At 34.8% G+C, this 22,897-nt stretch overlaps 1 protein-coding gene across 8 annotated transcripts in view; it reads right to left on the bottom strand.

Annotated features, from left to right (window-relative positions):
- COL24A1 (collagen type XXIV alpha 1 chain) overlaps window positions 1-22,897 on the bottom strand; it is a 382,349-nt gene that overhangs the window by 169,083 nt on the left and 190,369 nt on the right. For all 8 annotated transcript variants that reach the window (XM_043877542.1, XM_043877547.1, XM_043877541.1 and 5 more), the window contains one exon: window positions 19,227-19,271. In XM_043877542.1, coding sequence (XP_043733477.1) covers window positions 19,227-19,271 — 45 coding nt within the window. The remainder of the gene's footprint in view (window positions 1-19,226; window positions 19,272-22,897) is intronic.

Raw genomic sequence — 22,897 nt, 5'->3', positions numbered from 1 at the left:
TAGAAACCACAATGAAATGGTAGGAAGGGGTGCATTCGTGATAAAATCAAATACCATACACCCTGGGTAGGTGACCAATACAAACTGAAAAATAATTATATCACAGAGCTTCTACCACAGGACTCAGAGATCTAGGCCCCACGTCAGGCTCTCCAGTCTGGGGGTTTGCCAAAGGGAAAAGGAGTTCCTAGGGCATCTGGTTTTGAAGGCTAGTGGGGCTTTCCTGCAGGCACTAGGGGAAACAGAAACTCCACTCCTGGAGGGTGCACACAAGATTTCATGGGCACTGGGACCCAAAGCAAAGCAGTGACTCCACAGAACCCTGGGGAGGCAGGGGGTGGCTTTGACTTACTGTAGGGACAAGGACACTGGTGGTGGAGGGTTCAGGAAATACTCACTAGTATTAGCTCTCCTGGTGTCAGGAAGCATTTAACAAGAGGCTTCCTGTGTGCTGTTTTGGATCTGTCAGGAACCCTCTGGCCCTTATTGATTCCTGAATATTCAGGAATTAAGAGGAGAGGCACGCCTTTCCAGGGGCTGAGGAATCCAGGCATTTTTCATTACAGTGCTAAGTACCCTCTTCCTTTTTATGAGCCATACGGTAAAAGGTGATTGTTTGCAACTCTCTCTCTTTGATAGGGATCGTCTTAAGTTTTGTAAGTCTGGAATTTTAATCTTTATCTTTGCTGAGAATAACTACAGTATATATGCCCAAGCCATGGTGATGAAAACACCTTTGCTCCATTAGAGCTTTGGTCCCCGTGTCTTTCTTTCTTTCTTTCTATTCTTTCTGTCCTTCTCTCTCTATTTCTCTATTTCTGCCTAATTCCTTGGAGCACGGAGGCCCGCTGAGCTCACTTTATTGCCCGGGCTTCTAAGACCCTCTGGAGGAGGCGCACTGTGCCCTCACCCACTCGAGAGGGCGCCTGGTGCCTACGTGCAGCAGCGCGAGCCCTAAGAACAGGGCTCTATGGGCTTTCCGCGTAAACCAGGGGATGTCAGCCTCTTTCTCTCTCTTACTCTCGGAACCACCAGGTTCCGGTCCATTAAAGGATCAACAAGTGCTATCAGCCTCTTTCTCTCTCTTACTTTCTTATCGTTGACTCTGGACCACCAGGTTCCGGTCCATTAAAGGACCAACATCCTGGGATAAACATTTTGGCAGAGACTGGCCCCACTCAACAGCCTGCAGGCTCCAGTGCTGGGATATCTTAGTACAAACAACAAAAAGGATAGGAACACAGGCCCACCCATCAGCAGACAGGCTGCTTTAAGTATTCCTGATCCCACAGCCACCTATAAATACACCCCTTGACACAGCCCTGCGCACTAGAGGGATAGGATCCAGCTCTAATACAGCTCTACCCACCAGTGAGTAGGTACCCATCTCTCCCACCAGGAAGCCTACAAGCCCCAAGACCAACCTCACCCACCAGGAGACAGACAACAGAAGCAAGAGGAACTATAATCCCACAGCCTGTAGAATGGAGAGCACAAACAGAGAAAGTTAAACAAAATGAGATGGCAGAGAAATACACTCCACCTACAGGAACAGGATAAAAAAACCAGAACAACAACTAAGGGAAGTGGAGATAGGCAATGTATCTGAAAAAGAATTCAGTTTAATGATAGTAAAGATGACGCAAGATCTCAAAAAAAAAAAAAAGAATGACTGCACAGACTGAGAAGATACAAGAAATGTTTACCAAAGAGCTAGAAGACTTAAAAAATGAAAAAACAGAGCTGAACAATGTAATAACTGAAATGAAAAATACACTAGGAAGAATCAATAGCAGAATAACTGAGGCAGAAGAAGTGAACTGGAAGCCAGAATCATGGAAATCACTGCCAAGAAACAAAATAGAGAAAAAATAATGAAAAGGAATAAGGACAGTCTAAGGGACTTCTGGAATGATATTAAATGCATCAACAGTCACATTACAGGGTTCCCAGAATGAAAAGTGAAAAAGGGTTTGAGAAAATATTTGAGGAGATAATAGCTGAAAACTAATCTGCTTATTTAACTTATTACTCTGTGAAATACTGCGCTGAATGACTCACAAGCTGGATCAAGATTACTGGGAGAAATATCAACAACCTCAAATACACAGATGATACCACTCTAATGGCAGAAAGCAAAGAGGAACTAAAGAACCTTTTGATGAGGGTTGAAGAGGAGAGTGAAAAAGCTGGCTTAAAACTTCACATTCAAAAAACTAAGATCAAGGCATTTGGTGCCATCAGTTCATGGCAACAGATAGGGAAAAAGTGGAAACAGTAACAGATTTTATTTTACTGGGCTCCAAAAATGATTGTGGATGGTAACTGCAGCCATGAAATTAAAAGACACTAGCTCCTTGGAAGAAAAGCTATAACAAACCAGACAGAGCATTAAAAAGCAGAGACATCACTTTGATGACAAAGGTACATAAGAGTCAAAGCTATGGTTTTTCCAGTAGTCATGTACAGAAGTAACAGTTGGACCATAAAGAAGGCTGAGCACCAAAGAATTGATGCCTTTGAACTGTGATGCTGGAGAAGACTCTTGAGACTCCTTTGGACAGCAGGGATATCAAACCAGTCAATCCTAAAGGAAATCAACCCTGAATATTCATGGAAGGACTAATGCTGAAGCTGAAGTTCCAATACTTTGGCCACCTGATGCAAACAGCTGGATTATTGGAAAAGACCCTGATGCTGGGAAAGATTGAGGGCAGGGGGAGGTGGTGAGAGAGGATGAGATGGCTGGATGGTGTCACCAACTCAATGGACATGAGCTTGAGCAAACTCTGGGAGATAATGAAGGACAGGGAAGCCTGGCATGCTGCAGTTCATGGCATTGCAAAGAGTTGGACACAACTTTGTGAGTAAACAACAACAATGGGAATGGAAACAGCCACCCAAGTCCAAGAAGCACAGAGAGTCCTATACATGATAAACCCAAGGAGGAACAAGCTGAGGCACATTTTAATCAAATTGACAAAAATTAAAAACAAAGAAAAAATATTAAAAGTAACAAGGGAAAAGCAAAAAATAACATACAATGGAATCCCTACAAGGTTATCAGCTGATTTTTCAGTAGAAATTCTGTAGGCCAGAATGGAGTGATCATATGTTTAAAGTGATGGAAGGAAAAATCTACAACCAAGAAATATCCTACCCAGCAAGGCTCTCATTCAGATTTGACATAGAAATCAAAGGTTAACAGACAAGCAAAAATTAAGAGAATTTAGCACCACAAAACCAGTTGTACAGCAAATGCTAAGGAAATTTTCTAGGTAGACAAGAAAAGCCCACAACTAGAAATAAGAAGTTGGACACGATTGAAGTGACTTAGCAGCAGAAACAAGAAAATTATGAATGGGAAAGCTCACCAGGAAAGGCAAACATAAAGTAAAGGTGGGAAATCATCCATATGCAATATGATATTAAACCCAGCAATCATAAGAAGAGGAGAGTACAAATGCAGAATACTGGAAATGCATTTGAAATTAAGAGGCCAGAAACTTAAAACAATCTTTTATATATTTATATATAGATGGCTATATTAAAACCTCAAGGTAATAGAAAACCAAAAATCTACAATATATAAAAACACTAAATAGAAAAAGCAATCCAAGCACAACACTATAGATAGTCATCAAATCACAAGAGAATAAAAGAGGAAGGGAAGCAAAAGGACCTACAAAAACAAATCTAAAACAATTAAAGTGGCAATAAGAACATACATATTGGGTAATTACCTTCAATGTAAATAGATTAAATGCTCCAACCAAAAGACACAGACTAACTGAATGAATACAAAAACAAGACCCATATAGATACTATCTCAAAGAGACCCACGTTAGATGTAGGGACACATACAAACTGTAAGTGTGGGTGTGGGAATAGGTGTTCCATGCAAATGGAAATCAAAAGAAAGCTGGAGCAGCAATACTCATATCCGACAAAATAGACTTTAAAATAAAGATTATTACAAAGACAGAGAAGGACACTATATAACAATCAAAGGATCAATCCAAAAAGATATAACAATTGTAAATGTAAAAGCACTCAACATAGGAGCATCTCAAAATATAAGGTAAATGATAACAGTCATAAAAGGAGAAATTAACAGAAACATAATAATAGTGGACTTCCATACCCCACTTACATCAATGGACAGGTCATTCAGATAGAAAATCAATAAGGAAACATAGATCTTAAATGACATATTAGATCAGATTAACTTAATTGATATTTATAGAATATTTCATCCAAAAGCAGCAGAATACATTTCTTCTCAAGTTCACATGGAACATTCTCCAGGATAGATCCTATGCTGAGCCACAAAATAAGCCTTGGTAAATTTATGAAAACTGAAATCATATCAAACATCTTTTCCAACCACAATGCTATGAGATTAGAAAACAACCACAAGAAAAAAAACAAACTAAAAAAAAAAAAATGTGGAGGCTAAGCAATATGTTACGAAACAAACAGTAAATAAATACATAGAGACAAATGAAAATGAAACCATGATGATCCAGAACCTAAGAGATGCAGCAAAAGCAGTTCTAAGAAGGAATTTTATAGCAATGCAAGCTTATCTCAGGAGGCAAAAAAGAAAACCTCAAACCACCTAACTTTACAGCTAAAGCAACTAGAGAAAGAAGAAAAAATAAAATCCAAAGTTAGCAGAAGGAAAGAAATCATAAAGATCAGAACAGAAATAAATGAAACAGAGACAAAGGAAACAGTAGATCACTGAAACTAAAAGCTATTTCTTGGAAAAGATGAACAAAATTGTTAAATCTTTAGCCAGACTCATCCAGAATAACAGAGAGAGGACCCAAATCAATAAAATTAAAAATGTAAAAGGAGAAGTTACAACAAACACCATAGAAAACACAAAGGATCATAAGAAACTACTACAAGCAACTTTATGACTGTATGACAATCAAATGGATGACCTAGAAGAAATGGACTGATTCTTACATATGATCTTCCAACACTGGATCAGAAAGAAATAGAAAATATGAACAGACCAATCACAAGTAGTGAAATTGAAACTGAAATTTAAAAACTTCCAACAAACAAGTCCAGGACAAGGTGGCTTCACAGGCGAATTCTATCAAACATTTAGAGAAGAGTTAACACCTATCCTTCTGATACTATCCCAGAAATTGCAGAGGAGGGAACACTCCAAACTCATACTATGAGGTCACCATCACCCTAAATCCAAAATCAGACAAAGATACCACACACACACAAAAATTACAGGCCAACATCACTCATGAACATAGACACAAAAATCCTCAACAAAACACTAACAGCTGAATCCAACAATACATTAAAAGGATCAGACATAATGATTAAGTGGGATTTATCCCAAGGATGCCAGGATTTTTCAATATCTACAAGTCAACCAGTGTGATACACCATATTAACAATTTGAAGAATAAAAACTATGTAATCATCTCAATAGATGCAGAAAGAGCTTTTTGACAAAAATTCAACAATTTATGATAAAAATCCTCCAGAAAGTGGGCCTTAACATAATAAAGGCCATACATGACAAACTCACAGCTATCATCACACTCAATGGTGAAAAGTTGAAAGTATTTCTTTTAAGATCAGGAATAAGACAAGGATGTTCACTCTCATCACTTTTAGTCAACATAGCTTTGGAAGTCCTATCCAGGGCAGTCAGAAGAAAAAGAAATAAAAGAAATCAAATTGGAAAAGAAGAAGTAAAACTTTCACTGTTTGCAGCTGACATAATTCCTTATACAGAAAATCCTAAAGATGCTACTAGAAAAGTACTAGAGCTCATCAATGAAAGGCTGCATTCATTCACACTTCAAAAAGTATAGAAGTGTCATAAAATAAATTCATTTAGTCAACATTATTTGAGGATATAATATATGCCAGACACTGATGAGTAATGTGGAATATTTTACATACTCAGTTAAGTGTGGAATATAGGATAAGCACTTCATTATTTAAGAGGCTCCTGATTGGACAACAATTTATTTTGGTATCACAGTTCCTCTACTTCAGACTCTTGACATTTGGATATACAAGTTTCCTAAAAGATAGAACTGGTCTGCTCAGGATCCAAATAGGGATTTCAGTCTCTGAAATTTCCCTGACAACTATTTGACTTGTATTCCCTTGGATCATACATGTAGTCATGAAATAAAAGTTCAGAATGAAGTTTTGCCTAGAGAAGGTCTGGCAATGATTAAAAGAATATGCCTGGAATGTCTACTTAACAGATGCTTTTACTCATGCTTATGTTATAGGAATCTTGAGAACAGAAAGGCAACTGGTTCTGTCCTTCCTGAACTAAATCGCCTGGCAATGTCGTTCACGTATTCCGCCCTTTTGAATGAGTCTCTTGGCAATAAATCAAAGGTGATAAAGTGACTATCATCACAGATTATTAGTTTTTCTTAAAAAATGTAACTTGGATAAGAAATAAGAGGAATTCTCCTACTATGATACTGTGTGGCACAACACTTGAATTGCTAGCTCTTCCTAAAACTCTAATAACTAGAGTTTTAGAGTGAAATTCACTAGGATCATTCACAGAAAAGAATATGTGCTTATAATCATAGCACCTTTTCTTTTTTTTTCCAAACACAAAGCATTAAATAAGTTCTGCTGTTGTTTTTTTTTTTCCATGCAGACCCCATAGGGATTGAGTTTTTTGTAGACTCTATCTGAAGATAAAACTAGAGTCAGAAAATCTATTGTCTAATGCCTCCCATCAGTGTCTACATCTAAAAGTGAGAAAAATAACATGATGATATTAATATTTCCATGTACTAATGTATAAAGACTTGAGTTCCAGATTAGATCTTCAATTCTGAAGCAAGTCATGTGACCAGATTGTGTCTCATTCTTCCAATTCTAAAAAACAAATGGGATAAACTAGATAATGTCTTGCACACTTTACAGTTCTAAAATTCTATAACTTAAATATAAAGAGGAGGAGGAAGCAGGAGTGAGGGGACATATGTATACCTATGGTTGATTCATGTTGATATATGGCAGAAACCAACACACTATTGTAAAACAATTTTCCTCCAACTAAAATTTAAAAAAAGAAGAGGAAAAACTCTAGGTATTTTAAATCTTTTGAACAGGTGAGAAAGATGCAATAATAATAATAAAAAAAAACTGGAGTATTTTTATTTCATAGTGAGGAGGGTATGTCTAGCAATCTGGAGCTTCAGTATGACGAAAGAAACTATTTACTGACAACAGCTCTAGAAAGTAAACACCGTGACTTCTCATAGATCTTACTTTATTTTTAAAAACAGAACTTCCTTGTTATCCTTCTGTTTATACAACAATAACAACAACTAATACAACCTTTGCCATTTATTAAACACCTCCTGTGAGCATACTTCATCTTGGGAAGTTATTTTCCAACCCTGACAATAAACATAAAAAGATATCTCACTTAAGTTTTACAAATGAGAAAGAAGGAATCCAAGATCAGGTTTAAAGGAAGTGACACTTGGGCTGACTTGTGACAGAAGAGTAGGTAGTATTTGTAATCCAGAAAAGATAGGAAGGACATTATAGGAAGTAACAAGAGCCAGATGAGCTGTGACATACTGTGCTTAACCTCCCTCTAGCCGTTCTGAACTGCTTATGATACAGTTCTTTTTTTTCTAAATAAATTTATTTATTTTAATTGGAGGCTAATTACTTTACAATACTGTAGTGGTTTTGCCATACATTGACGTGAATCTGCCATGGGTGTACATGTGTTTCTCATCCTGAACCCCGCTCACCTCCCTCCCCATCTCATACCTCTGGGTCATCCCAGTGCACCAGCCCCGAGCACACTTTCTCATGCGTCGAAACTGGACTGACAATCCGTTTCACATATGATAATATACATGTTTCAATGCTATTCTACCAAATCATCCCACCCTCACCTTCTCCCACAGAGCCCAAAAGACTGTCCTATACATCTGTGTCTCTTTTGTTGCTTCGCATACAGGATTATCATTATCATCTTTCTAAATTCCATATATATGCATTAGTATACTGTATCAGTATTTTCCTTTCTGGCTTACTTCACTCTATGTAATAGGCTCCAGTTTCATCCACCTCATTACAACTGATTCAAATGTATTCTTTTTAATGGCCGAGTAATATTCCATTGTGTATATGTACCATGGCTTTCTTATCCATTTGTCTGCTGATGGGCATCTAGGTTGCTTCCATGTCCTGGTTATTATAAACAGTGCTGTGATGAACATTGGGGTACACGTGTCTCTTTCAATTCTGGTTTCCTCAGTGTGTATGCTCAGCAGTGGGATTGCTGGGTCATATGGCAGTTCTATTTCCAGTTTTTTAAGGAATCTCCACACTGTTCTCCATAGTGGCTGTACTAGTTTGCATTCCCACCAACAGTGTAAGAGGGTTCCCTTTTCTATACACCCTCTCCAGCATTTACTGTTTGTAGACTTTTGGATAGCAGCTATTCTGACTGGCATGAGATGGTACCTCACTGTGGTTTTGATTTCCATTTCTCTGATGATGAGTGATGTTGAGCATCTTTTCATGTGTTTGTTAGCCATCTGTATGTCTTCTTTGGAGAAATGTCTGTTTAGTTCTTTGGCCCATTTTTTGATTGGGTCATTTATTTTTCTGGAATTGAGCTGCAGGAGTTGCTTGTATATTTTTGAGATTAATTCTTTGTCAGTTGCTTCATTTGCTATTATTTTCTCCCATTCTGAAGGCTGTCTTTTCACCTTACTTATAGTTTCCTTTGTTGTGCAAAAGCTTTTAAGTTTAATTAGGTCCCATTTGTTCATTTTTGCTTTTATTTCCATTACTCTGGGAGGTGGGTCACAGAGGATCCTGCTGTGATTTATGTCAGAGAGTGTTTTGCCTATGTTTTCCTCTAGGAGTTTTATACTTTCTGGTCTTACATTTAGATCTTTTATCCATTTTGAGTTTATTTTTGTGTACGGTGTTAGAAAGTGTTCTAGTTTCATTCTTAAGTGGTTGACCAGTCTTCCCAGCACCACTTGTTAAAGAGATTGTCTTTTCTCCATTGTGTATTCTTGCCTCCTTTGTCAAAGATAAAGGTGTCCATAGGTATGTGGATTTATCTCTGGGCTTTCTATTTTGTTCCATTGATCTATATTTCTGTCTTTGTGTCAGTACCATACTGTCTTGATGACTGTGGCTTTGTAGTAGAGTCTGAAGTCAGGCAGGTTGATTCCTCCAGTTCCATTCTTCTTTCTCAAGATTGCTTTGGCTATTCGAGGTTTTTTGTATTTCCATACAAATTGTGAAATTATTTGTTCTAGTTCTGTGAAAAATACCGTTGATAGCTTGATAGGTATTGCATTGAATCTATAGATTGCTTTGGGTAGTATAGTCATTTTCACTATATTGGTTCTTCTGATCCATAAACCTGGTATATTTCTCCATCTATTTGTGTCCTCTTTGATTTTTTAATCAGTGTTTTATAGTTTTATATGTATACGTCTTTTGTTTCTTTAGGTGGATATATTCCTAAGTATTTTATTCTTTTTGTTCAATGACACAGTTCTAAAAACACTCCCAATCCTTCATGCCTCCATATATTTTGTGTTCATGCTGTTCCCAATGAAATGTCCTTCCATATTCTGACTATCTCACAAGAATATGTCATATTTTCTGAATTAGCTTAAGCACACTAAGGTCCCTTTAGGGAACAGTAGCAAGTATCAGTAAATTAGAAAATTACTTCTTCCTACTTTATCTCAATTCATCATATATAACATATACTTACTGAAAGTATATAATATATAAGGCATTTACTTAATGTTGTGTGAGACAGTTTTCTGTCGAGATAGTTCAAGTAAAAAATAATTATGGTATGAAGCAATAAACTGAAAACCACAATTCTGAAGATAAAGGCTTAACAGAGGAAGCAATTGAATCTAATTGGGTAGGAAAAGCAGGAAAGACTTCAAGGTTGAGCAGATGATTTAAGATGGGTCTCAGAAGTTGATGCTAGGCTGACAATAGGAGTAGGAAAGAGATGGTCTTCAGAGGTGATAGAAACAATGCCATAAATAAGGGGGTCACATTTAAGGTATGTTGAATGCTCCGGTTTGGCCTAGTAAGTTGGGAAGTGTGAGAAATAAAGTTAAGTGAGGTATACATTGTGGGAGGTTTTTAAAGTCAGGGTGAGAAATTCTTACAGCCTACATTCTTAGGTCTTTTATACACTGATTCCTGCCTGCCCTGCCCCCCCCTTATAATCTGCTGTGTTCTGTCCCCCTGGTATTTCTGGAGAAGCTTGCATTATCTAGGTCTTTCCTGATTTTAGTGACTATACCAGAAAAATATAGATTTTGTCATACAGTTTTTCCAAAACCCATTAATTAGAACCCTCCCCCTGAAACTGAGCTCTATGTCCCAGCAACTATCTTGGTATCTGGAACTGAAGAAATGAAAGGTTATAGTCTTACACAGTTTTCTATAAAACACAAAGCTGGCTGTATTTATCGTTGGAATAAAATCCAGATTTCACTTATTTTTCCTATAGTAAAAAAAAAAAAGAAGAAACAAAAAAAGAGCATTAATGGTTCTGTAAATATTTATGAGCAAAAATGCTGTGATACTCTTCATTAGGCTGCTATGTTGAACTGATGAAAAAAGAAAAGATGTTTCAGAAACAGAAGATAGAGTGAAAATGAAAAAAATCTCATTCTAATGGGGAATACAGGTTTAATGACATTCCCTTGGAATTTTTTCCAAAGTAATGAAACAAAAACTCATGAAAACTTAATATGTGGAAATTCTTTGACCCTTAAAACAGGACTTCAAAAAACAATGCATAATGTTCAGAAAAATGTTTCTAGTGAACATGTACATATAAAGAACATTTTACATTGTTCTTAGAAAATATTTCCTTTTAAGATTCTTTAAGTATCTGTTAAGGAAAACAAACTATAAATCTCAGTAGGTTACTTTGGATGTACATGTGCTCTATATAAATGCAAATTAATTCACTACATTCACACATAATACACAAAATCAATACCTGATAGCAATCTGAATATGTTTTCTGACTTGAAAACACATTTGTGTTTAGTGATTTTTTTTTAAGAATAAATGACTAATAAAGCAGAATTGCGTATGGCAGATTGATTTAATCAAACTAAAGTATTCCAAATAAAATTCTAGAAAAGGAAAGGGCAATTAAAGCTTGTCAGCCAAATCCTGACCACTGTCTTTTTTTGTATATAAAGTTTTATTCGGAACACACCAGACTCATTCACTTACTTGTTGTCTATGACTGCTTTTGTACTCCAGCAGCAGACTTAAATCATGGTGACAGAAATTGTATGATCCCAAGCCTAACATACATAATATTTGGTCTTTTATAGAAAAGTTTCTGATTCTTGTTCTAGGATAAATGTAAACCTTAAATTTCAAAATGTCGTTACACTGAATATGTAGATCTTACTTTTTTTAAAGTCAGAACCATAAAGATTTTTCACTAGACTTATTCTCAGATTATAATTCTGCATCTACCTTCTCTAGGAGTAGCAGCATCTTAACCCTGGTCTCTATCACTACTTCCATTAGTCCATCCTATTCTTTGATATAAGTTTGAGGTATTATCCATCTTATAAATCCTGAGCATAAAAACATCACTAGATATCTTTGCTATTTTTATGCATTAACATCTAAATAAAAAGTAGACAGTGCACTACTAAGAAAAGAAAACAGTGTCGTTTCTATGTAAACACAGATCCAAGGGAAGTCCCTCTTCCAACCAAAGTACCACCTCTAGATTCCTTCTTTAAAAAATTTAGAGTTGCCGTTTCTTCAAAAGCAGTGATTACCACTTTATTACGGTATCCCTACCTAAAAGAATAGGAACACAATTTTAGTCAAACAAAGCCATAGTTTCTCTATCAGTATACATATCTTTATGATAGTTGTCAAACAAGTTTTAATTCCCTGTCTTAGAGTATCTTACATAACAGAACTAGCATTTGGGTGCATCTGTGTGTAGAATTCTTTACTCATTTTCTAGAATTTAAATCACTTAAGGATCAAGTCTTATTGTATATCTAGCACACAGAAGTGTTCAATAAGTATTTTTTAATGATAGAATAAGTGAAAGTTTACTAGTGTCTTTCATTTTTGGGGGGCTGTAAGAAATCACAATATCCTTCTAGAACACAGTACATGATGAACATGCAAGATACACATATTTGTAGACAACTAATTTCCTTCAAATCATAGGATATTAGTTTTTAAACCTATTAAAATTCTGAATCTTCCTGTCCCAGGTTCAAATACAAAATTATATTTTAAGCATTTTAAACAAAATTCCTTAGGAGTAAATCCTTGAAAGCCAAAGGAAACCAAAAAAATGCTTTTTTTTTTTTTTTTTTAATCAATTCTAAAGTAAGTAAAGTGATCAAGTTTATATTTTCTTAGGAGGCTAATAGGCTTATTGCCCCAGGCTCTATACACACTGAATGTTTACATCTGAAAATGAGTGACACTTTTTTTTGTATTTGAAGGCACAAAGTCCCATTAGAATTTCTCTCTTATATGAGTCCTTTGAAGAAGTTTTTTCCTAATTTGGGCAATCTGAGAAACTTGATTAGACTAAGAAGAGTACTTTTGTTTATTACTCTTTAATATAATATGCATGATAAATACGTTGTTCCCTATATTGCTCCATATATGTTGGATCTTATTCCTTTTCCCAGAAGATTTTACTTTTTAATAGTCACTTAATGTATATTTAATAAGGATAAAAGAAAAATATAAATAACATAAAATTAAGTACACAAACCCTTATATTCTTGGCTTTCGCTAACTTTTGTGTTTTTAGCTTGTAACACAGATCATGTGTATCATTCATTTCACCATAGACAGAAACTTTGGCCTTTAAGCTTTTATATTATAATCATGTGAATTTTTAAAATATTTTTGTTGGTTTATCCTTAATAACCACTTACATGTGATTTAATCTTGGTGTACCCCATATGACATTTGGTTTTGTGATATGAACGATCTTCTAGAGTCTTCATTTTTCCCATACGCTTTAACTTTCATAGCTGTAGAAAAAAGTTCTACATCTCATATAGTATTTTCTATTTTCCTAGTATTTACTTTGCTTTGTACAAAGAGATGTCATAAATATCAAGAAAATAACATACTTTATAGCCACAAAGTCTCAAAATCCTTCCACCTTTGTAAGCACCTCAACTGCTCCTAGAAATTTCTTGACTCCAGTTTCTTAAATTTCTGATGTTTGAGATTTAAAAGCTATTGACATCTCATTTCTGAAGTAATAGTTCAACTTAGAGTTACCTGCACCTGGTTTTTAGATAATGGCAGGGTTAGTAGAAGTGTTTATTTTCATTCACTTCCCTTTAATTGATCTGAAATTGTAACTTTCTATATCTTCTCTGTTCATATCCACTAATATATCTACACGGTTTCATGTGTCTTATCTTTTAATTTCACTGACTTATACTTTTTTCTACTTTTCTACACTTTCACAGACTTAACGGCATAGTGAAATTAACTCACTTAATTGAGTAAGTGATGCTATTAAAATATTTCAAAGATGATAAATGTCAAATACACGATCCTAAGTCATAAAAATTTTAACACATCCATGTCTTTGAGACACTAGTCAAGTCATGATGTGGTGCTTGGTACCCCATACTTTTCAGCTTCATACTGTAATAATAGGATGTATTCATTAGAAGGCCAACTAGAATCTTCACCTTGAGGAAGCAGAATGATGTGGAAAAGTTAGTCATCACTTCTTTGCAATCTCAGCTCTGCTACTTTGCTATCTGTCCTTGGACAAGTTTAACTTCTCTGAAATAAAAGTTTTCTCTTGTACAAGAAAGGAATAATTATTTCCTAGGGTCTTGTAAGGATTAAAAGGTATAATGTATGGCAAATTATAAATTTTGAATGAATTGTAGCTATTTTATCATATTCAAGTAATCATTCTTCTTGTGATGGGATATGTCATAGATAGACATTTCATTTTATTTTCCACTCTCTGAGAAAAATTACCATGCCCTGTGATACAGGAGATATACACTGATTTGCAGTTGTGCTACAGGTATGTGCAGCTTGAAGGCAGAAGGGAGGAGATGACATTTTTTAAGATAAACACATTGAGTTTACAGAGACCCTACAGAAGAGCAATTATTAAATAATAGAATTTTACTTTGTTCTTTCTTGACTAAACGGTGCCATCAGCTCTGGCACTTCTCCGTAGGGAAATGTGAGTCACTTTTTATGATTTAAGTATGCTCAGTCCATAGGGTTGCGAAGACACGACTGAGCACACACCGTGTCCATATAAAGCTACCATTTTCTTCTTAATGAAAGAAAGAATGGAACTCATTAAGCAAAATCAACTTGTATTAAGTCTGATAATAATGCTACCAGAAAGCAGGAAAACTAACCACTGTATCAAATGAGATTTTGTGTTGAGGACTTCTAAAATATTTTCTTCCTGATCCTTCAAATCTTTAATAATTCCATTGCAAATAATTCCATTAAATTACATTTCAGTACTTCTCAGAAACCAGTAGTATTTGATAATACTTTAATTGACAGCTTGGCCTATGGGATTACATAGTAAAATTTTATTTTGTCCTTTTCTAAGCTTTTCTAACCACTGATTCACAAGGTATGCACTTCGAGGTTCCATTTGAAAACAGGACAAACTGATGATTGCTTGACACAGAGAAAAGAACCTTAGAACTGGAATTAGAAAATTCACATTTGCTTAATAGCTGTATGAATTGAACTTATCAGATAACTTCAAAAAGCTTCCATTTCCTCACTTAAAGAATGGCAATAAGATTTATCTTACAAGGATTGTTTTAAGATTAAATGAGATAACAGGCCTTCAAAAAATAGATTTCTTTTCATTTCTTCCTCTGACTCCACCTCTACTTGGACTTGAATTAATTAATTATAATCCACCTTAGAATCAGCCATCAGAAGTTCTATGATTCTAAAGGTTTTAGAATGAGAACCTGATTTTGAGGATTATCCATGGCCTTTTCTCTTCCTTTCTGTTCATCAGTCATTCACTGTTAAACACTACCACACTAGAGGACAGGCAGAAAAACAGAGAGGACACAGTAGATTGCATGTGAAATCTTACTAATATCCATAAATTAAAGAGTAAATGAGGTGAAATCAAATAGTTGGATTTTAAGACATATAAAGAGAGTCTGTGGTCAGCCTATAGGACAACTATGAGAAGCTCTTCAAGTAGGCAGAAAAATGGCATGTAAATTTAATGTAATCAAGGTCACTTTATGAAAAAAATCCCAAATTCTCTCTTTAAAATAACAGGTTAGAAAAAGGTCTTGAGAGTGACTGCTGATCATTTTCCAAAGACAAACTAGTTTCCTGTTTTTGAAAAATGCCCACATAGTATCATCAACAATAAAGAAAAAATAAGTTATCCCACTCGTAAAGAAGGTTGTAGAGCCACTGACTAAAATATTTAGTTTAGTTCTATTTGTTTCAGCTCCAGAAAGACATAATGAAACTGGAGGACAGCCAGAGAAAAGAAGCCAAATTGGCAGGTAAGGGAAGAATAGAAAACATTACAATTCTTAGAAAACAGTCATGGATTCTTAGGACTGGAATTATCCTTAGACATCATATATACTAATTCCTTATGTTTCCAGAATATTCCTGATGAATCATAACTAGCTGAATTATCAAAAGTCTATCACATGCTGGAGACTAATCAGAATCATTCCTTTTTACTGCAGCCTTTGTCGGAACTACCACCTTAAATACATCTCAAACACATCCACTTATCTCCACTGCCATCATCTGGCCCATCATTTTTCTTTTTCAATTAATCTAATGCAATAGGTATCTAAATGGTTACCCTCTTACAGTTCTGCTCCTCACAACCAAGCTCCAACTTCCCAATCCATTGCAACAGAGGGATCTTAAAACAAATTAAATCATGTCATTGGCTTACTTAGAATACTTCAATGATTTTCCATCTACTTTAGGATCAATTCCAAAATAATAAACACAGCCCTGAGTGCTTGGCTCCTGCCTCCCTCACTGCTACCACCTAATATTGCTTTTTCCTTGGCTTGCCAAGTCTATCCACACTGGCTTTCTTCAGTTCCTTAAAAGTTAAATGCTTTCCCATATAGAATCATAAATATAAGAATAACCACCACCACAACCATTACAGCTAACATTTTATCATGTTTTCACTATGTGATCAGCTCTGCGCTAAATGCTTTAAGTGTATTATATGTGTGGGAAGTATGTTATATTGCACATTCCAGGAACAGTGTTTCTCCCCTCTCTTCCACAGCCAACTCATACCATTCTTTATGGTCACAGATCATATGGCATTTCCTCAAAACAGTCCTTTCATCCCCAGATCTAAATTTGGCAACTGTCACAGTCCCTTAAAATTTTCCTCTGTAGAATGTATCACAGTTATGATTATATAATTTTATGATATTATTTTTAATGTCTGTCTAACCTCTAATAGACTATAAATTTCATGAAGGCAGGGATCAAATGTTCAATAAATATTCCTGAGTATAAATATCTGCTGAATCATTCAAATCTAAGAATGAGATGCTGAATCACTCTATGGAAGAATCTGAGTGTTAAAAATCCTATTAAAATATTATTGTCTACAAAGAAAGCTTGTTCCTTTATAATGCCTAAGTCTTATAATGTCTGTTCCCTTATAAGGACTGTATACTATTTTAATTCTGTTCTCTTGATCAATACTGAAAAAGTACATTGTATTCCCTTTTGTAGCTCTTCAAATACTTTCAGCCTGGAGAGTTAAAGACAGAGAGAACTAGCAATTAAGGTGAGATAATTCCAGATTTATTCATAACAAAAAGTTAGAATGCAGAGGACAAGGAGGTATCTTTTGAAATTAGAGACTTATTTAGGGCATATGTATAGAAATTAATTCTTTGCCTATAGTAAATAAATGTAAGACATATACAGACATGTAATATAGATGGGACTACTCTTTGGCACTATCACAAACTGGGTTCTACTTTGTATAAATCTAGAAAGAAACAAAACCAGAGGAGATCCAATTAAATGACCATTCAGAAGATTTGGGAAAAGTAATTAGCTATGCAATTACAACTAACCTTAGATATCCTCAAATTACTAGACTGACATTGTGAAGTACAACTGTATTTTCCCATATCTCTTGAGAATTTTACCGAACTTTGGATTAGATGAACTATATTTCTAAGATTTTGAAGTCAATACAAAAAAATAAAAGTTGGGAAGTACCAAGAACGATAAATATTTTTTAGACATTTTACATATACATATATATATATATGTTAATTCAATATAGCCACTAAAGTTTTTCAAAAGACTTTATCTCCCATCCTTAATGAGAAGATGGAATCTCAAAGTTGGAATGGTCTTTTTGTTTCATAACTTATTTGGTGCCTAAACTGCCCTATAAAATCTAGGCCAAGTGGCTTTCAGCTAACAGTAAAATATCCCCAGCTATGTTAGCTAACTTTATGGAAGTGGGAGGATCTTTTTGCATCAAATATGCATATCAAATCATTATATACACTTTAAATATCCTAAATTTCATTAGTCAATTAAACTTCAATAAAACTGGGGGGAAAATACCCAGCAAGGTATAAAGCTTTGAATTTTGAGCTATGGGTTTAAATCTTAGTTCAGCTACTGATAAGCTACAAGACTTTGAACAAATTACTTACTATGCTTCAGTTTATTCATTTCAAAAACCAGAATAACAAAATGTGCTTTTAAAAATTGTTTGAGAATTAAATGAATGCCACAATATAAAATATCACTTAGCATTATCCCTGGCACATAGTGAATAATCCACAATTGTTAATTTCCCTCCAATAACAGAAATCTACCACCTGCCAAGATAGTCCATTTCCTCTTTGGATAGCACTGATGACAGGTTCCTATACTATGTGGAACCAGCCCAACATTTTAAACTAAATAAAACTTAGAAGTCTGATATATGTTATTTGAAGAAAATATGTTTTTCATTGATACTTTAAGTTTGGCTATAAATTCTAGTTTATATATTTTTTATGCAATTTGTCACTCAGAAATGCAGAATTTCATTTCTTTAAGCTGAATTTTTAAAAATCTGAATGACAGGGAAATACAAATCACATACATATTTGATCAGGAGCCTTAAATAATTGAATTGATATAAATACTCCATTGAAATTTCCCTTTTTGGTCAAAAAATGGAACAAAATATTCACCTTCTAGCAGCTCAAGATTAAATGGTATAACAGCAATCTTTTAAGACTAAGTGATCATCTCCTTATTTTTAATAATAATTCATGATAAAAATTAAGAATATCAAAATGTACTGTTTTACTGTCAGACTAGAAAATATATTTAATTATTTAAGCTTAGAAAACAATTTTTTAGAAAATTTTATCTTTAAGTTGTAAGATAGGTTACAGAACATTGTATTTGCTCATCCTACCTACTAAATAAATATTGATATTAAACAGTATTACTTTCTTTGTGATAACCCAGCACACACTGTACATAAATTCACTTGCCTCTTATTAATTTAACTTACCATTTTATATGTTATGTAGGTTCATTTCTTAGAGAATATTACAGTTGGCTTTTCCCATAGCAAAAAAAAAATAATAAATTATCCCTAACATATCTGATTCAAAAACAACAAGAGCTGCCTCCTTCTACAATAATGTTAATTTAAACAAGTTAAACTTTTTGAGAAAAGAAATTATGTCTTTCATTGAATTATCTCACGGTTAACTCCAACCTTCCAAATATAAACAAAACATTTTCCACCTATTATAATATTTAATGGCTTGATAATTTGTAGCTTTTTAATCATGAAAAATGTTACAGTCAAACATAGCTTGAGATGATCAGAACTAAAGGTAAAGACCCAATATTAGAAACTAAAAGGTTCCTGAGATCACGAATGTAATTTATACTGGATGAAAATATTATCTGTGTTTTCCCTCCTTTCGTTTTTGTATAGTAGGTTTTACTTGCCACATAATAAATGACTTTATATTTGTAGTGGATAAGTATTTTGTGTTCTGAATTTTATAAGCATAGATCATGGCTAATATGATTCCTAAAAATGCTCATGAGAGGATTTAAAAAGTGAAAATAAGAGCATAAAATAAGCTTACTGTTTCACCAATCTTCCCAATGTTTCCTTGCTCTCCTACTTCTCCCTGTTAATAAAGAATATAAAGTTGAAAAAAGCATTAATTTTCAAACAAGAATACTCTCAACATTGCTCCTGTTTTCATCTTAATGTAAGTATCTAGTTATAATCTACAAAATTAACAAAGGAATTTTCAGTTTATCAAAACTCTGTTACAGTATTTGAGTAGGATATAGTCTTTTCTCTCTTTCCATTCAAATACTAGTAACCTGTTTTCTTAAATTACATTCTTCTATATCTGAATTTTAATCCCTTTTAAAACACTTCTACAAATAAAATTTTAAAAATAAAATATCTACTGAGGTATACTCTATAAAGGGTAGAGTGGTAGGCGCTGTAGAAGATATTAAGAAGAGTGAAAATCAAGCCCTTGCCCACAGGGACCCTCTTTGCTTCAGTAGATAAGGTATCTCATGACGTTGAGCAGAACAAGCCAACAGAACACATCCCACAGGAAGGAGCAAAGGGGTTCATTGGAGCAGGCACCGTGTGGGAGAGTGTGGCTAGAGCTGGCTTCACCGCAGTTCATAACTTTAACCACAATTCTGCTGTCCCTAAAGCTCTGAAAATCCAAAGTTTTTCACAACACATTTGGTGGCAAACTTGACCTAACCTGTGTTTACTTGGTAGCAATGCTTTTGCCTGACCCAAGTCAGAGAAAGTTAGTTTGATTAATTTGAACATCGTTACATTTCACCATAGAAATACCAATGTGTCTAATTATGGTTTTGCTGTCCCATAGCCTGCTGGCAGTGTTAAGTAAGATACAGTACGTATACCATATTACCTTATCAGAAAAACAAATGACCCAATCAAAAAATGAGCAGAAGACCTAAACAGACATTTCTCCAAAGAAGACATATAGGTGGCCAATAAACCTGTGAAAAAATGCTCAACATCTTTCATTAATAAAGAAATGCAAATTAAAATCATCTCACACTGATCAGAACAACCATTATAAAAAAATGTACAAATAAGAAATGGTGGAGACGATGGAGAAAAGAGAACCCTCTTACACTGTTGATGGAAATGTAAACTGATATCAAGCCACTATGGAGAAGAGTATGGAGATTCCTTAAAATACTAGCAATAAAATTACCTTATGACCCAGCAACCCCACAACAGAATATGCCTTGAGAAAATCATATTTCAAACAGACACACATACCCCAATATTCACTGCAGCACTACTTACAATAGCTAGAACACGGAAGCAACCCAGATGTTCACCCATTGACAGATGAATGAATAAACAAGTTGTGGTATTACACATATGTACAATTGAATACTACTCAGTCATACAAAGGAACAAATCTGAGTCAGTTCCAGTGAGGTAGGTGAACCTAGAACTTGTTATAGAGTGAAATGAGTCAGAAAGAAAAATAGTGTATATTAACACATATATATATGGAATGTAGAAAAATGGTACTGATGAACGTATTTACAGGGCAAGAGTAGAGATGCAGACATACACAGACTTGTAGACACAGTGGGGGAAGGAGAGGGTGGGATGAATTGAGAGAGTAGCACTGAAACCTATACCCTACTATGTGTAAAACAGGTAGCTAGTTGAAGTTGCTCTATAACACAGGTAGCTCAACTCAGTGCTCTGTGATAACCTAGAGGGGTGGGGTCGGGTGGGGGTGGGAGGTTTAAGAGGGATGGGACATACGTATATTTATGGCTGATTCATGTTGTTGTATGGCAGAAGTCAATACAAAATTGTAAAGCAATTACCTTCCAATTAAAAATAAATTTATAAAAATCTAAACATCAGTGGCTTCAAATAATAAATTGTGAAAATGTATTTCATAACTGTATTTCAAACTATATGAGTTGGGCCCTGGATGACTTTTACACTGGTCATGAGAAAGGGTCACTTTCAGTGGTGAGGAATGCCATGAAGAAAGCCCAAACAAAGGCACAAATTAGTGAAAAGTAGTTTAGGGTGACACGTATAATTAATCTGACAAGAATGCACATTTTATTTATATCAGAGATAGGAGATTAAACTATTACCTGATTATTTTTCACTGTGGGACAGTTAAACTCACCAAACAATATTGTAGTTACTCATGATATGTCGCTACTCAGCACTTGAAATTAACTGGTCTAAGCTGAAGTGTGATGTAAATATAATACACACTGTATTTCAGACTTTGTACAAAAATCTCATTAATAACTTTAATACTGATAACATGTTGAAATGATAATATTTTTATATCTTGGGTTACACAAAATATATTACTAAAATTAATCTCTCCCATTTCTTTTCACCTTTTTATTGGGGCTCCACATCTGTGATTCATATTTTATACTCTATTGGATGGTGCTGAATTTTAGCACTGAAACCTAATACTCATATAGGTAATCGGTTTGAAATAAGCTTTCAAAGACTACAAAAACTTGCTTTTCTATTTCTATATACATTTATATAAATAGTAAATAAATAAAGCATTATATAAATAAAGCTTTGAATAAAGCATTGTACTGGTATGTTGAAAATCCTAGTTTTTAAGAGTTCATTAGACAGCTTTTATAGAAAATTTGTGGCAGGATTTTATATTTATATACACAATATATATGTGTGTATGTATATGTGTGTGCATTTGAGTCAGTTCTAATGAGGTGGATGAACCTAGAGCCTATTATACAGAGTGAAGTAAGTCAGAAAGAGAAGGATAAATATCATATACTAACGCTTATATACGGAATCTAGAAAGATGGTATGGAAGAATTTATTTGCAGGGCAGCAACAGAGAAACAGACAAAGAGAACAGACTTATGGACACAGGGAGAGGGGAGGAGAAGGTTCTCACCTTCTCTCACCTGTATGGAGAGAGTAACATGGAAACTTACATTACCATATGTAAAATAGATAGCCAGTGGGAATTTGCTGTATGTCTCAGAAAACACAAGCAGCAGCTCTGTATCAACCTAGAGGGGTGGGAGGGGGAGGGAGACGGGAAGGAGGTTCAAGAGGGAGGGGACATGTGTATACCTGTGGCTAATTCATGTTGAGGTTTGACAGGAAGCAACAAAATTCTGTAAAGCAATTATCCTTCAGTTAAAAAATAAATTAATTAAAAATAAATAAATAAATAATCCCAATAGGAAAAAAATAGTTCCTTAGACAGTTTTTATAGAAAATTTGTGGCAGGATTTGATTTTATATTTATATACACAATATATATGTGTGTATGTATATATGTATGCATATATAGATATAATTAAAAAAAAAAACAACTTCTCCTACTTAATGGTCCTCTCAAATTCCAGTTAGAGAGATGAACCCTTTGTGATACATAATCTTAAGGGAGGTCTGTGATAACAGGCAGAAAGCAAAAGTTGCTTGCAGATGACCTACATTACTGCTTGCGTTTTCAGACAGCTTGAATGTAGGAGGTGAGTTGTCTTTGAGGATGAAAAGAGACAGAGAGGAATAATTCCTGCAGGCCTACGGAGAGAACAGAGATCCTAGGTTCTGTGAAAGGTGGTGGCTCTTAACAATCTCCAAAGTGTTCCCCCAGAGTTCCAGGTTCTCCCAAGGCAGTGCCAGATCTAGGAAATAGCTATATGATATTCCAAGGAAGAAATTGCAGGGACAAGTATGAGGACTGAACTGTAAAGAACT

The sequence above is a fragment of the Cervus elaphus genome, chromosome 20, assembly GCF_910594005.1.
Source record: "Cervus elaphus chromosome 20, mCerEla1.1, whole genome shotgun sequence".
Lineage (NCBI taxonomy): Eukaryota > Metazoa > Chordata > Mammalia > Artiodactyla > Cervidae > Cervus > Cervus elaphus.
The sequence above is the reverse complement of the archived record's forward strand: the minus strand, read 5'-3'. Positions and strand labels throughout refer to the sequence as shown.